Source organism: Plectropomus leopardus, chromosome 15, assembly GCF_026936395.1.
Source record: "Plectropomus leopardus strain MGB_pleo_1.0 chromosome 15, ASM2693639v1, whole genome shotgun sequence".
NCBI classification, from domain to species: Eukaryota; Metazoa; Chordata; class Actinopteri; order Perciformes; family Serranidae; genus Plectropomus; species Plectropomus leopardus.
Window position 1 is genome coordinate 310,001 of NC_142190.1, and position 12,500 is coordinate 322,500.

At 43.2% G+C, this 12,500-nt stretch overlaps 1 protein-coding gene across 2 annotated transcripts in view; it reads right to left on the reverse strand.

Annotated features, from left to right (window-relative positions):
• The window catches only part of camk2a (calcium/calmodulin-dependent protein kinase II alpha), a 34,518-nt gene that overhangs the window by 14,642 nt on the left and 7,376 nt on the right, over positions 1-12,500 (reverse strand). For both annotated transcript variants that reach the window (XM_088088468.1, XM_088088467.1), the window contains 7 exons: positions 10,689-10,748; positions 3,931-3,985; positions 3,758-3,823; positions 3,609-3,681; positions 3,178-3,280; positions 2,564-2,647; positions 1,991-2,085 (listed from right to left, as the gene is read on the reverse strand). In XM_088088468.1, coding sequence (XP_087944594.1) covers positions 1,991-2,085; positions 2,564-2,647; positions 3,178-3,280; positions 3,609-3,681; positions 3,758-3,823; positions 3,931-3,985; positions 10,689-10,748 — 536 coding nt within the window. The remainder of the gene's footprint in view (positions 1-1,990; positions 2,086-2,563; positions 2,648-3,177; positions 3,281-3,608; positions 3,682-3,757; positions 3,824-3,930; positions 3,986-10,688; positions 10,749-12,500) is intronic.

A 12,500-nucleotide genomic window follows, 5' to 3' on the forward strand; every position in this document is an offset into this window, starting at 1 on the left:
AGCAGAGAGGGGAGGAGGAGGAGAGGAGAGAGGAGGAGAGGAGAGGAGAGAGGAGGAGAGGAGGAAGAGAGGAGAGGAGAGAGGAGGAGAGGAGAGGAGAGAGGAGGAGAGAGGGGAGGAGAGGAGAGGAGATAGGAGGAGAGGAGGAAGAGAGGAGAGGAGAGAGGGGAGGAGGAGGAGAGGAGAGGAGAGGAGAGGAGGAAGAGAGGAGAGGAGAGAGGGGAGCAGAGAGGGGAGGAGGAGGAGAGGAGAGAGGAGGAGAGGAGGAAGAGAGGAGAGGAGAGAGGAGGAGAGGAGAGGAGAGAGGAGGAGAGAGGGGAGGAGAGGAGAGGAGATAGGAGGAGAGGAGGAAGAGAGGAGAGGAGAGAGGGGAGGAGGAGGAGAGGAGAGGAGGAAGAGAGGAGAGAGGGGAGCAGAGAGGGGAGGAGGAGGAGAGGAGAGGAGGAAGAGAGGAGAGAGGGGAGCAGAGAGGGGAGGAGGAGGAGAGGAGAGGAGAGGAGATAGGAGGAGAGAGGGGAGGAGAGCAGAAAGGGGAGGAGAGGAGAGGAGATAGGGGAGGAGAAGAGAGAGGAGGAGAGGAGAGAGGAGGAGAGGAGAGGAGAGGGGAGGAGAGGAGAAAGGGGAGGAGAGGAGAGGAGAGGAGAGGAGATAGGGGAGGAGAGGAGGGAGGAGGAGAGAGGAGGAGAGAGGAGAGGAGGAGAGGGGAGGAGAGAGGGGAGGAGAGGAGAGAGGAGAAGAGGAGAGAGGAGGAGATGAGAGAAGGGAGGAGAGGAGAGAGGAGGAGAGGAGAGAGGAGGAGAGGAGAGAGGAGGAGAGGAGAGGAGAGGGGAGGAGAGAGGGGAGGAGAGGAGAGAGGAGAAGAGGAGAGAGGAGGAGAGGAGAGAAGGGAGGAGAGGAGAGAGGAGGAGAGGAGAGAGGAGGAGAGGAGAGAAGGGAGGAGAGGAGAGAGGAGGAGAGAGGGGAGGAGAGGAGAGGAGAGGAGGGGAGAGGAGAGAGGAGGAGAGGGGGGGAGAGGAGAGAGGAGAGAGGAGGAGAGAGGGGAGGAGGAGAGAGAGAGGAGGAGAGAGGAGGAGAGGAGAGAGGAGAGAGGAGGAGAGAGGAGGAGAGGAGAGGGGAGGAGAGAAGAGAGGGGAGGAGAGGAGAGAGGAGGAGAGAGGAGGAGGAGAGGAGAGGAGAGGAGGGGAGAGGAGAGAGGAGGAGAGAGGGGTGGAGAGGAGAGAGGGGAGGAGAGGAGAGGAGAAGAGAGAGGAGGAGGAGAGGAGAGGAGAGGAGAGAGGGGAGGAGAGGGGTGGAGAGGAGAGAGGAGAGAGGAGGAGAGAGGGGAGGAGGAGAGAGAGAGGAGGAGAGGAGAGAGGAGGAGAGAGGGGAGGAGAGGAGAGAGGAGAGGAGAGGAGAGAGGAGAGAGGAGGAGAGAGGAGGAGAGGAGAGGGGAGGAGAGAAGAGAGGGGAGGAGAGGAGGGAGGGGGAGAGAGGAGGAGGAGAGGAGAGGAGGGGAGAGGAGAGAGGAGGAGAGAGGGGTGGAGAGGAGAGAGGGGAGGAGAGGAGAGGAGAAGAGAGAGGAGGAGGAGAGGAGAGGAGAGGAGAGAGGGGAGGAGAGGAGAGAGGAGGAGGAGAGGAGAGGAGAGGAGAGGAGAGAGGAGGAGTGGAGGAAGAGAGGAGAGAGGGGAGGAGAGGAGAGAGGAGGAGAGAGGAGGAGAGGAGAGAGGAGGAGAGGAGAGGAGAGAGGAGAGGAGAGAGGAGGAGGAGAGGGGAGGAGAGGAGAGAAGAGGAGAGGAGAGGAGAGAGGAGGAGAGAGGGGAGGAGAGGAGAGAGGAGGAGAGAGGGGAGGAGAGGAGAGGAGAGAGGGGAGGAGGAGGAGAGAGGAGGAGAGAGGGGAGGAGAGGAGAGGAGAGAGGAGGAGAAAGGAGGAGACAGTCATTAAATTACAGGTAAACAATCGTGACTGAAGGAAAGGAGTCATATGACTGAGGGGCGGAGTCATGTGACCTACATCATAAGCTCCTGCTTTGATCTGCTGGTAGAGACGATGTTGATCTTCATCCCAGAACGGAGGATAACCGACCAATAAGATGTAGAGAATCACACCTGAGAGACAAAGAGACACACCTGAGAGACAGATTCACCTGAAAGACAGAGAGACACACCTGAGAGACAGACTCATTTAAAAGACACACCTGAGAGACACGCACATCTGAGAGACACACACATCTGAGAGACAAATAGACACACCTGAGAGACAGACTAACCTTAGTGACAAAGAGACACACCTGAGAGACAGACTAACCTCAGTGACAAAGAGACACACCTGAGAGACAGACTCACCTGGGAGACAAAGAGACACACCTGAGTGACAGACTCACCTGAGAGACAAAGAGACACACCTGAGACACACACACACCTGAGAGACAAAGAGACACATCTGATTGACAGACCCAACCGAGACAAAGAGACACACTTGAGAGACAAAGAGACACACCTGAGAGAGACAGACACACCTGAGAGACAGACAGAGACACCTGAGAGAGGACACAAGGACACATAGAGAGCAGTAGTGGGATCTGACCACAGGCCCAGAGGTCGACCGCTTTGCCGTACGGATCCTTCCTGAGGACCTCTGGGGACAGGTAACCAGGAGTCCCCGCAAACCCTGTAAACACACACAGAGTTATTCAACGAAAAACAAAATAAAACATAAAAAATTTTGTTACACAATAAAGTACAATAAGATCAATGTGAAAACAACATATGACACGGACTGGGGGGTCTGGGAACATCAGGCTGACAACCCTCTCGGGTAGTTTGCCCCGGGGCCAACCCAGAAAACACCAGGAGGGATCATAGATCTCATGTGGTCTGGGAACAACTTGGGGTCCAACAGGAGGACCTGGAAAGTGTAACTGAGCACAGGGACAGCTGGAGTGCACTGCTCAGCCTGCTGCCCAGTAAGAACTGGCCCCGGATAAAAGGATGTGAATGGATAGAGATTTTAAAAATGTTAAAATAAAAAAGCAAAATGTAATGAAACAGAATGGAAAGAAAGAAATGTAAATAAAGCCAAATAAATTAAACTCATAGAGGGTGTCTTTCAAAGTAAAAGTAAAGACACAGACTGTTTAATCACAGTGGTACCAGTAGTAATAATACTGCAGTACTACTACAGTTTTAATGAGGATGTACCAAACCAGGCCTGCTGGTCTCCCTCCACCTCGATGGCGAGGCCGAAGTCCGCCAGTTTCACCGCCGCTCCTTTTGACTTTGAGGCCAGCAGCAGGTTCTCTGGCTGGACACACAGAGGAGAAGCTAACATGCTAACTCTGCCCAATGGTTTACATGAGAGAGGCTAATGTGCTAACTCTGCCCAATGGTTTACATGAGAGAGGCTAATGTGCTAACTCTGCCCAATGGTTTACATGAGAGAGGCTAATGTGCTAACTCTGCCCAATGGTTTACATGAGAGAGGCTAATGTGCTAACTCTGCACAATGATTTACATGAGAGAGGCTAACGTGCTAACTCTGCCCATTGGTTTACATGACAGAGGCTAATATGCTCTCTGGAATAAGTTTTTCTCCAAAAAACAATCATAGTGACAGGTAGATGGACAGGTACCTTCAGGTCTCGGTGGACCACGCCCATCTGATGACAATGTAGCACCGCCTCCAAAATCTGCTGGATACAGTGACTGTCGACAGAGAAACAGAGGTCAGAGGTCATGTATCCCGTCGTCCGTGTTACACTCACTAGTGTGAGTTTCCTACCTGGCATCAGCTTCACTGTAATATTCTCTGGCTACGATATCTTCAAATAACTCTCCACCTGTCACCCTGAGAGAGAACGAACACCACGGACACTTTGTAAACACAAAATATTACAAATATCATCACACGTATGTAGAATAAAGCTTCATAGAGCAGCGCAGTGCAGCACTCACAGGTCAAAGATGAGGTAATGATGCGCCTCCTCTGAGATGCTGTCGTGTAGCCGAACTGAAAGAAAGAAACGACGTGATGAAGACGTGCAGCCGACACGTTGTAACACGCCACAACGACACGCAGCCAACAAGTTACAACACACCACAATGACACGCAGCCAACAAGTTACAACACGCCACAACAACATGCAGCCAACACGTTACAACACGTCACAACGACACGCAGTCAACAAGTTACAACACGCCACAATGACATGCAGAAAACACGTTACAACACGCCACAACAACAGGCAGCCAACACGTTACAACACGCCACAACAACAGACAGCCAACACGTTACAGCACGCCACAATAACATGCAGCCAACACGTTACAACACGCCACAATGACACACCGCCAACACGTTACAACACGCCACAATGACACGCAGCCAACACGTTACAGCACGCCACAATAACATGCAGCCAACACGTTACAGCACGCCACAATAACATGCAGCCAACACGTTACAACACGCCACAATGACACACCGCCAACACGTTACAACACGCCACAATGACACGCAGCCAACACGTTACAACACGCCACAGTGACACGCAGCCAACACGTTACAACACGCCACAGTGACACGCAGCCAACACGTTACAACACGCCACAGTGACACGCAGCCAACACGTTACAACACGCCACAATGACACGCAGCCAACACATTACAACACGCCACAATGACACGCAGCCAACATGTCAACAACAACAGCCAACACAACACAACATCATGTCACAACAACATGTAGCCAACACATCACAACACACTGTCATGTCATGACAACATGCCAAAAAACACGCAGCCAACATGTCACGGCAACATGACTCAACAACATAAAGCCAACACGTTACAACATGCCACAACATGTCACGACACACAGCCAACACGTTACAACATGTCACAACAACATGCAGCTAACACGTCACAACAGCACAACACGTCATGTTACAATAAGAAACAACAACATGCAGCCAACAAGTCACAACAACACGTCACAACGACACATGGCTCATGGCTTTCGCATTTTGATGGCAGAGTACTAGAACACATTTACCATGTCCCGCCTACAACATGTGCTGTATTCTACCTGTACTACAGGTACTCTGCACTATTATTACAACCCCTGATGTAATACAGAAATACAGTATTTTTGTTCCTGTCTGTCCTTATAGAATAGAAGAATATCTTAAATATTTTTATTGGTTTATGTGCTGATATTATGTTTATTTATTATTATTTATTATCTTTTGTGTTTTTTGTGCTCTCATGTATGTTTGCGTTCCTGTTTGTCTGACTTATTTTGTACATATTTTTTGTTAAATAAAACAACAACATGTTGTTTTATTAAGAGGACATTAGACTGAAGCTGGCACTCCTGCAGTTTTTCAGCATTTGGTGTTTCTACTTTTCTGCAGTAAAATGTCTGAATACTTGAAGTCTGTAGACGTCTGAGTGTTTGTCTGTTTCTGCTCTGAATGTGGAAACTCTGCATATATTGTATAATAGGATATATAACTGCTGCCCACACACACACACACACACACACACACACACAAATCCAATCCCACTGCTGTACTGTGTAGGAGTGTTTCGAGAGAAAAACCTGATTATTTCTTTCTGAGTGCTTTCACACAGGTGTGTGTGTGTGTGTGTGTAGGAGGAGAGAGGGTTTTGATGCCTTCACCTAAGGACACTGTTGCCTAGCAACACACACACACACACACACACACACACACACACACACACACACACACACACACACACAGTTATGTAACAGCCCTCAGTATCTGCGGAGCATCACCTGCCCACACAGAGCTCTCATTGGACGCTGGGTTCAGCTGCAGCCTCCTGATTGGCTGGCTGGGCCCACGTGAGGTCACATTTGAACATCAGACTGATTCACTTTAATCAAACACAGTTTGTTTTCTGTCTGAGGAACAAACTGTGTTTGATTTCACAGAAACCAAAGTGTCAGACAGAAACTGGCTGCAGCTTCTTCATCAAACCTCCTGATGTGATGCAACGCTCTGACACCTGCCGCCTGTTCGGCGTCCTCTGATCAGGACGCTCGTTAAACTCAAACGCTCAGCTGACTGGATCCGCTATGACATTCACCAACACTCTGAACAACAACTCGCCGCCTCACATCTCCGTGTCTCAGCCAAAAAGATGCAACTGAACACATCGCAAACACTACAGCCAACAGCCAACCAGCATGTCCGTTGTGTGCCAGCAGTCAGACAGTTAATTACTACAATTACATTACTACAATAACGTTAGCTACATTAGTCCAATAACATTAGCTACATTACTACAATAACGTTAGCTACATTACTACAATGACGTTAGCTACATTAGTCCAATAATGTTAGCTACATTACTACAATGACGTTAGCTACATTAGTCCAATAACGTTAGCTACATTACTACAATAACGTTAGCTACATTAGTCCAATAACGTTAGCTACATTACTACAATAACGTTAGCTACATTAGTCCAATAACGTTAGCTACATTACTACAATAACGTTAGCTACATTAGTCCAATAACGTTAGCTACATTACTACAATGACGTTAGCTACATTAGTCCAATAACGTTAGCTACATTACTCCAATGACGTTAGCTACATTAGTCCAATAACGTTAGCTACATTACTACAATGACGTTAGCTACATTAGTCCAATAACGTTAGCTACATTACTCCAATGACGTTAGCTACATTAGTCCAATAACGTTAGCTACATTACTACAATAACGTTAGCTACATTACTACAATGACGTTAGCTACATTAGTCCAATAACGTTAGCTACATTACTCCAATGACGTTAGCTACATTAGTCCAATAACGTCAGCTACATTACTACAATAACGTTAGCTACATTAGTCCAATAATGTTAGCTACATTACTCCAATGACGTTAGCTACATTAGTCCAATAACGTTAGCTACATTACTACAATAACGTTAGCTACATTAGTCCAATAATGTTAGCTACATTAGTCCAATAACGTTAGCTACATTACTACAATAACGTTAGCTACATTACTCCAATGACGTTAGCTACATTACTACAATAACGTTAGCTACATTAGTCCAATAACATTAGCTACATTACTACAATGACGTTAGCTACATTAGTCCAATAACGTTAGCTACATTACTACAATGACGTTAGCTACATTAGTCCAATAACGTTAGCTACATTACTACAATGACGTTAGCTACATTAGTCCAATAACGTTAGCTACATTACTACAATAACGTTAGCTACATTAGTCCAATAACGTTAGCTACATTACTCCAATGACGTTAGCTACATTAGTCCAATAACGTTAGCTACATTACTACAATAACGTTAGCTACATTAGTCCAATAACGTTAGCTACATTACTACAATGACGTTAGCTACATTAGTCCAATAACGTTAGCTACATTACTACAATAACGTTAGCTACATTACTACAATAACGTTAGCTACATTAGTCCAATAATGTCAGCTACATTACTCCAATGACGTTAGCTACATTAGTCCAATAACGTTAGCTACATTACTACAATAACGTTAGCTACATTACTCCATTAACATTAGCTACATACTCCAATGAAGTTAGCTATATTACTCCAATAACGTTAGTTACATTACTCCAATAATGTTAGCAACATTACTCCAATAACATTAGCTACATTACTCCAATAACATTATCTACATTACTTCAATAACATAAACTACATTACTCCATTAACATTAGCTACATACTCCAATGACATTAACTACATCACTCCAATAACATAGCTACATTACTCCAATAACATTAGCTACATTACTCCAAAAACGTTAGCTACATTGCTCCATTAACATTAGCTACATACTCCAATGAAGTTAGCTATATTACTCCAATAACGTTAGTTACATTACTCCAATAATGTTAGCAACATTACTCCAATAACATTAGCTACATTACTCCAATAACATTATCTACATTACTTCAATAACATAAACTACATTACTCCATTAACATTAGCTACATACTCCAATGACATTAACTACATCACTCCAATAACATTAGCTACATTACTCCAATAACATTAGCTACATTACTCCAAAAACGTTAGCTACATTACTCCATTAACATTAGCTACATACTCCAATGAAGTTAGCTATATTACTCCAATAACGTTAGTTACATTACTCCAATAATGTTAGCAACATTACTCCAATAACATTAGCTACATTACTCCAATAACATTAGCTACATTACTCCAAAAACGTTAGCTACATTACTCCAAAAACGTTAGCAATATTACTCCATTAACATTAGCTACATACTCCAATGAAGTTAGCTATATTACTCCAATCACGTTAGCTACATTACTCTAATCACGTTAGCTACATTACTCCAATCACGTTAGCTACATTACTACAATAACATTAGCTACATTACTCCAATAACATTAGCTACATTACTCCAAAAACGTTAGCTACATTACTCCAAAAACGTTAGCAATATTACTCCATTAACATTAGCTACATACTCCAATGAAGTTAGCTATATTACTCCAATAACGTTAGTTACATCACTCCAATAATGTTAGCAACATTACTCCAAAAACGTTAGCTACATTACTCCATTAACATTAGCTACATACTCAAATGAAGTTAGCTACATTACTCCAATCACGTTAGCTACATTACTCCAATAACATTATCTACATTACTTCAATAACATAAACTACATTACTCCATTAACATTAGCTACATACTCCAATGACATTAACTACATCACTCCAATAACATAGCTACATTACTCCAATAACATTAGCTACATTACTCCAAAAACGTTAGCTACATTACTCCATTAACATTAGCTACATACTCCAATGAAGTTAGCTATATTACTCCAATAACGTTAGTTACATTACTCCAATAATGTTAGCAACATAACTCCAATAACATTAGCTACATTACTCCAATAACATTAGCTACATTACTCCAAAAACGTTAGCTACATTACTCCAAAAACGTTAGCAATATTACTCCATTAACATTAGCTACATACTCCAATGAAGTTAGCTATATTACTCCAATCACGTTAGCTACATTACTCTAATCACGTTAGCTACATTACTCCAATCACGTTAGCTACATTACTACAATAACATTAGCTACATTACTCCAATAACATTAGCTACATTACTCCAAAAACGTTAGCTACATTACTCCAAAAACGTTAGCAATATTACTCCATTAACATTAGCTACATACTCAAATGAAGTTAGCTATATTACTCCAATCACGTTAGCTACATTACTCTAATCACGTTAGCTACATTACTCCAATCACGTTAGCTACATTACTACAATAACATTAGCTACATTACTCCAATCACGTTAGCTTTGTTGTCCCAATGATGTTAGCAACGTTAGCTCAGCAGTGCTAACTTGAACATTTCTTGTTTCCCAGTCAGTCTTTTGTTTTTTCAAAGTTAAAGCTTGTCTGGACTGTTGGAGCAGCTGATCTTTTTCATATCGTCTGAAGTCACGACACATAAAGCATAAAAACTTTTCACTCTGAGCACCGCTGACATTCAAACAGGCCCATACTGCAGATTATCTGACCCCTATGAAGTCCCACAGGTAATGTGTATTATTGAGTACTTTTTACTCTAAGGGGTTTGTACTTTTACTCAACTACTGCACTTCAGTACACATTCCTGGTACTTTTACTTTACTGAGTATTTCCAAATGGAAATGGAAACGAGTGAGTGAAATAAGTGACAAAGAAACAAGTATTGGACCTCTGACATGTGCTGTGTGTCACTGAGTATTTTTACTGCGTGGAGTTTGTACTTTTCCTGCAGTGAGAGCAGCTGATCAGAGATCAGTGAGGAGTGGGAAAACCTCGTCTCCACGGTGATTACACCTCCTCATCAATTACTAAATACACTCTGGTTGCCATTAGTAACGCCAACACTTCCATAATTTATCATCATTAGCCCATCAACACAGAGCAGTACTGACACAGTAACTGTACACGACAGCAGAGTACTGCGCACAGCATTCTCTGCTGCTGCAGTACACGTACACTGATTCAGCAGCACTTTCTGTTATACTTACAGCAGTGCTTATAGTATAAGTAGGTATCTCTAGTAGTGGGAGTATTATTAACTCGTAGCTATGTTCATGCATGTGTCCTAAATGTAGTCCAGATTGTGTATTTGAGTGTAATCAGTGAGTTTCCAGCTCAGCTCCTACAATAAGTGTCCAACTTTATTACAACATGTTGCAGATGCCAAAGTCAGACAAAATACAAAGAATGGATAAGTGTTTTGTTGGATGTGTGTTTGGTTGGTTGGATGTGTTTTTGGTTAGTTGGACATGTTTTTGGTTGGATGTAGCTTTGGTTGGTTGGATCTGGTTCTGGTTGGTGGGACGCGTGTTTGGTTGGTAGGATGTGTGTTTGGTTGGTTGGATGTGATTGTGATTGGTTATATGTGTGTTTGGTTGAACGTGGTTTTGGTTGGTTGGATGTGTCAGGACCTCATGCTCGAGTTCTTTTAAAGCTCACCCTTGAGTGAAATATTGCTTAATTGCATTCTGTTTATATTTATTTGGATTTTGGCTTATTTAAGTCCCAACTATTTTGGACATTAGGATTCTAGTAACTGTTCTTTATAGTACTTTTAGTGTGTAGTACTTGTAATAGTACTCACCGATGTTTGGGTGCTTCAGTAAACGACAAATTCGAGCTTCCCGGTCCAACTTCTGATGATCTGAAAACACAAACACATCAGTCAGTGGGCCTGCGCCTGCATAGCTCTTTTCTAGTCATTTTGCCTCCAGCTGCCTCCAGCTGCCTCCAGCTGCCTAGAGCTGAGGAAACTCTGGTTCCTGTCGCCAGTAAAGTGAGAGAGCAGGTCAAATCTAGAGTCCCTGCCAGGCGCGCATACGTCAGACATCCCTGTGCTGTGTTTAAAAGGCTCCTCATCTCCGTGCCACATGTTGTAACATAGTTGATTTTTAAATAGCAAAATTTTGCGAATTTTAAAGAAGCAATTTTTCTTTAAAAATCACCAAAAATTACCTCATGTATCAGCCAGAAACTGTAAAAACAGAAACTGTGGCTGGATTTTCACATTTCTGATGGTCCTTGCACACATCATGTGTTATTATACCAGTTTGTGAAACTTAATTTCATGACTTCTCAAACACTTTCAAGTTACAAATAGTTTTCCAAAACTTTTCAAGGCTTGGAAGTTGCTTTTAGCAAATTCCATGACTTTTCCAGGTTTTTCATAACTGTACGGATCCTGACAGTTCGTTCTGATGGTGGCGTCTGTCTGATCCCAGCTCAGTGTCTCCTCTGTGCTGGTGTCCAGATCACAGCGTCAGATCTGATCTCAGAGCAGCCGAGCTGCAGCTGATTGGGCAGACGAGTGTCCGGCAGCCAACCGAAAATCTGCTGAGGACTGAGTCCAACTGAGCAGCAGCTCCGAGGAACAAACAGGCCTTCACTCCAACAACATATATACACACACACACACACACACACACACACACACACACACTGTATAAATTCTATATACACACTGTGACAGAGATATATTTATATAATAAGAGATGAAAGCAATGAAGGAAGTCCCTCAAAGCAAACGTGACTGAAATGAATCAAAGAGCTGCAGATAACTTCAAACACACACACACACACACACACACACACACACACACACACACACACAGAGAACAAACACAGACGGAGGCAGAGCCTGTTGTTGGTTTAAAGAACATTTGATGCTGTTTGTCTGTCTGATTGTATTAAAGACAATTTCTGTGATTCAGCCTCGTTAACTCGCTCAGAGCTCAGGATGATGATGATGATGATGATGATGGTAAAGATGACGATGACGAAGAAGATGATGATGATGATGATGACGATGATGAAGATGACGATGAAGAAGATGATGATGATGATGATGAAGATGAAGACGATGATGATGAAGATGCTGATAAAGATGAAGATGATAAAGATGATGATGATGATGATGATGATGAAGGTGAAGATGATGAAGAGGAAGATGGAGCTGATGAAGATGATTGGTTGTGTAGTTAGAGTCTGGATGTGAACATGAGGAGGAGGTTTGGCATCAACACATTAACTTAATGAGGGTGTGAGAACACTTTCTGTTCTACATTTTTCATAACTGAGAAAGATTATAACTTTGAATTATAATCAGAATTATGATACTTATCATTATATTATTATTATAAGTGGCATGATTTGTTAAATAATTATTATTATAAATAATAATAATAATGTCTAATAAACTGTTGAACTGATCAGACGTTTCTTTTAAATCTTTTTACAATTATTACATTAATCAACAGATTAATCAATAATGCATAATAACATTTATTGATGAGTGTGCAGCTTTGCAACAGAAGATTATGATCATCCCTATTATGGGATGGCATGAGTTGTTTTACTGCAGTGATGTCACACACATTCTTTGTCAACTTTACAAGGT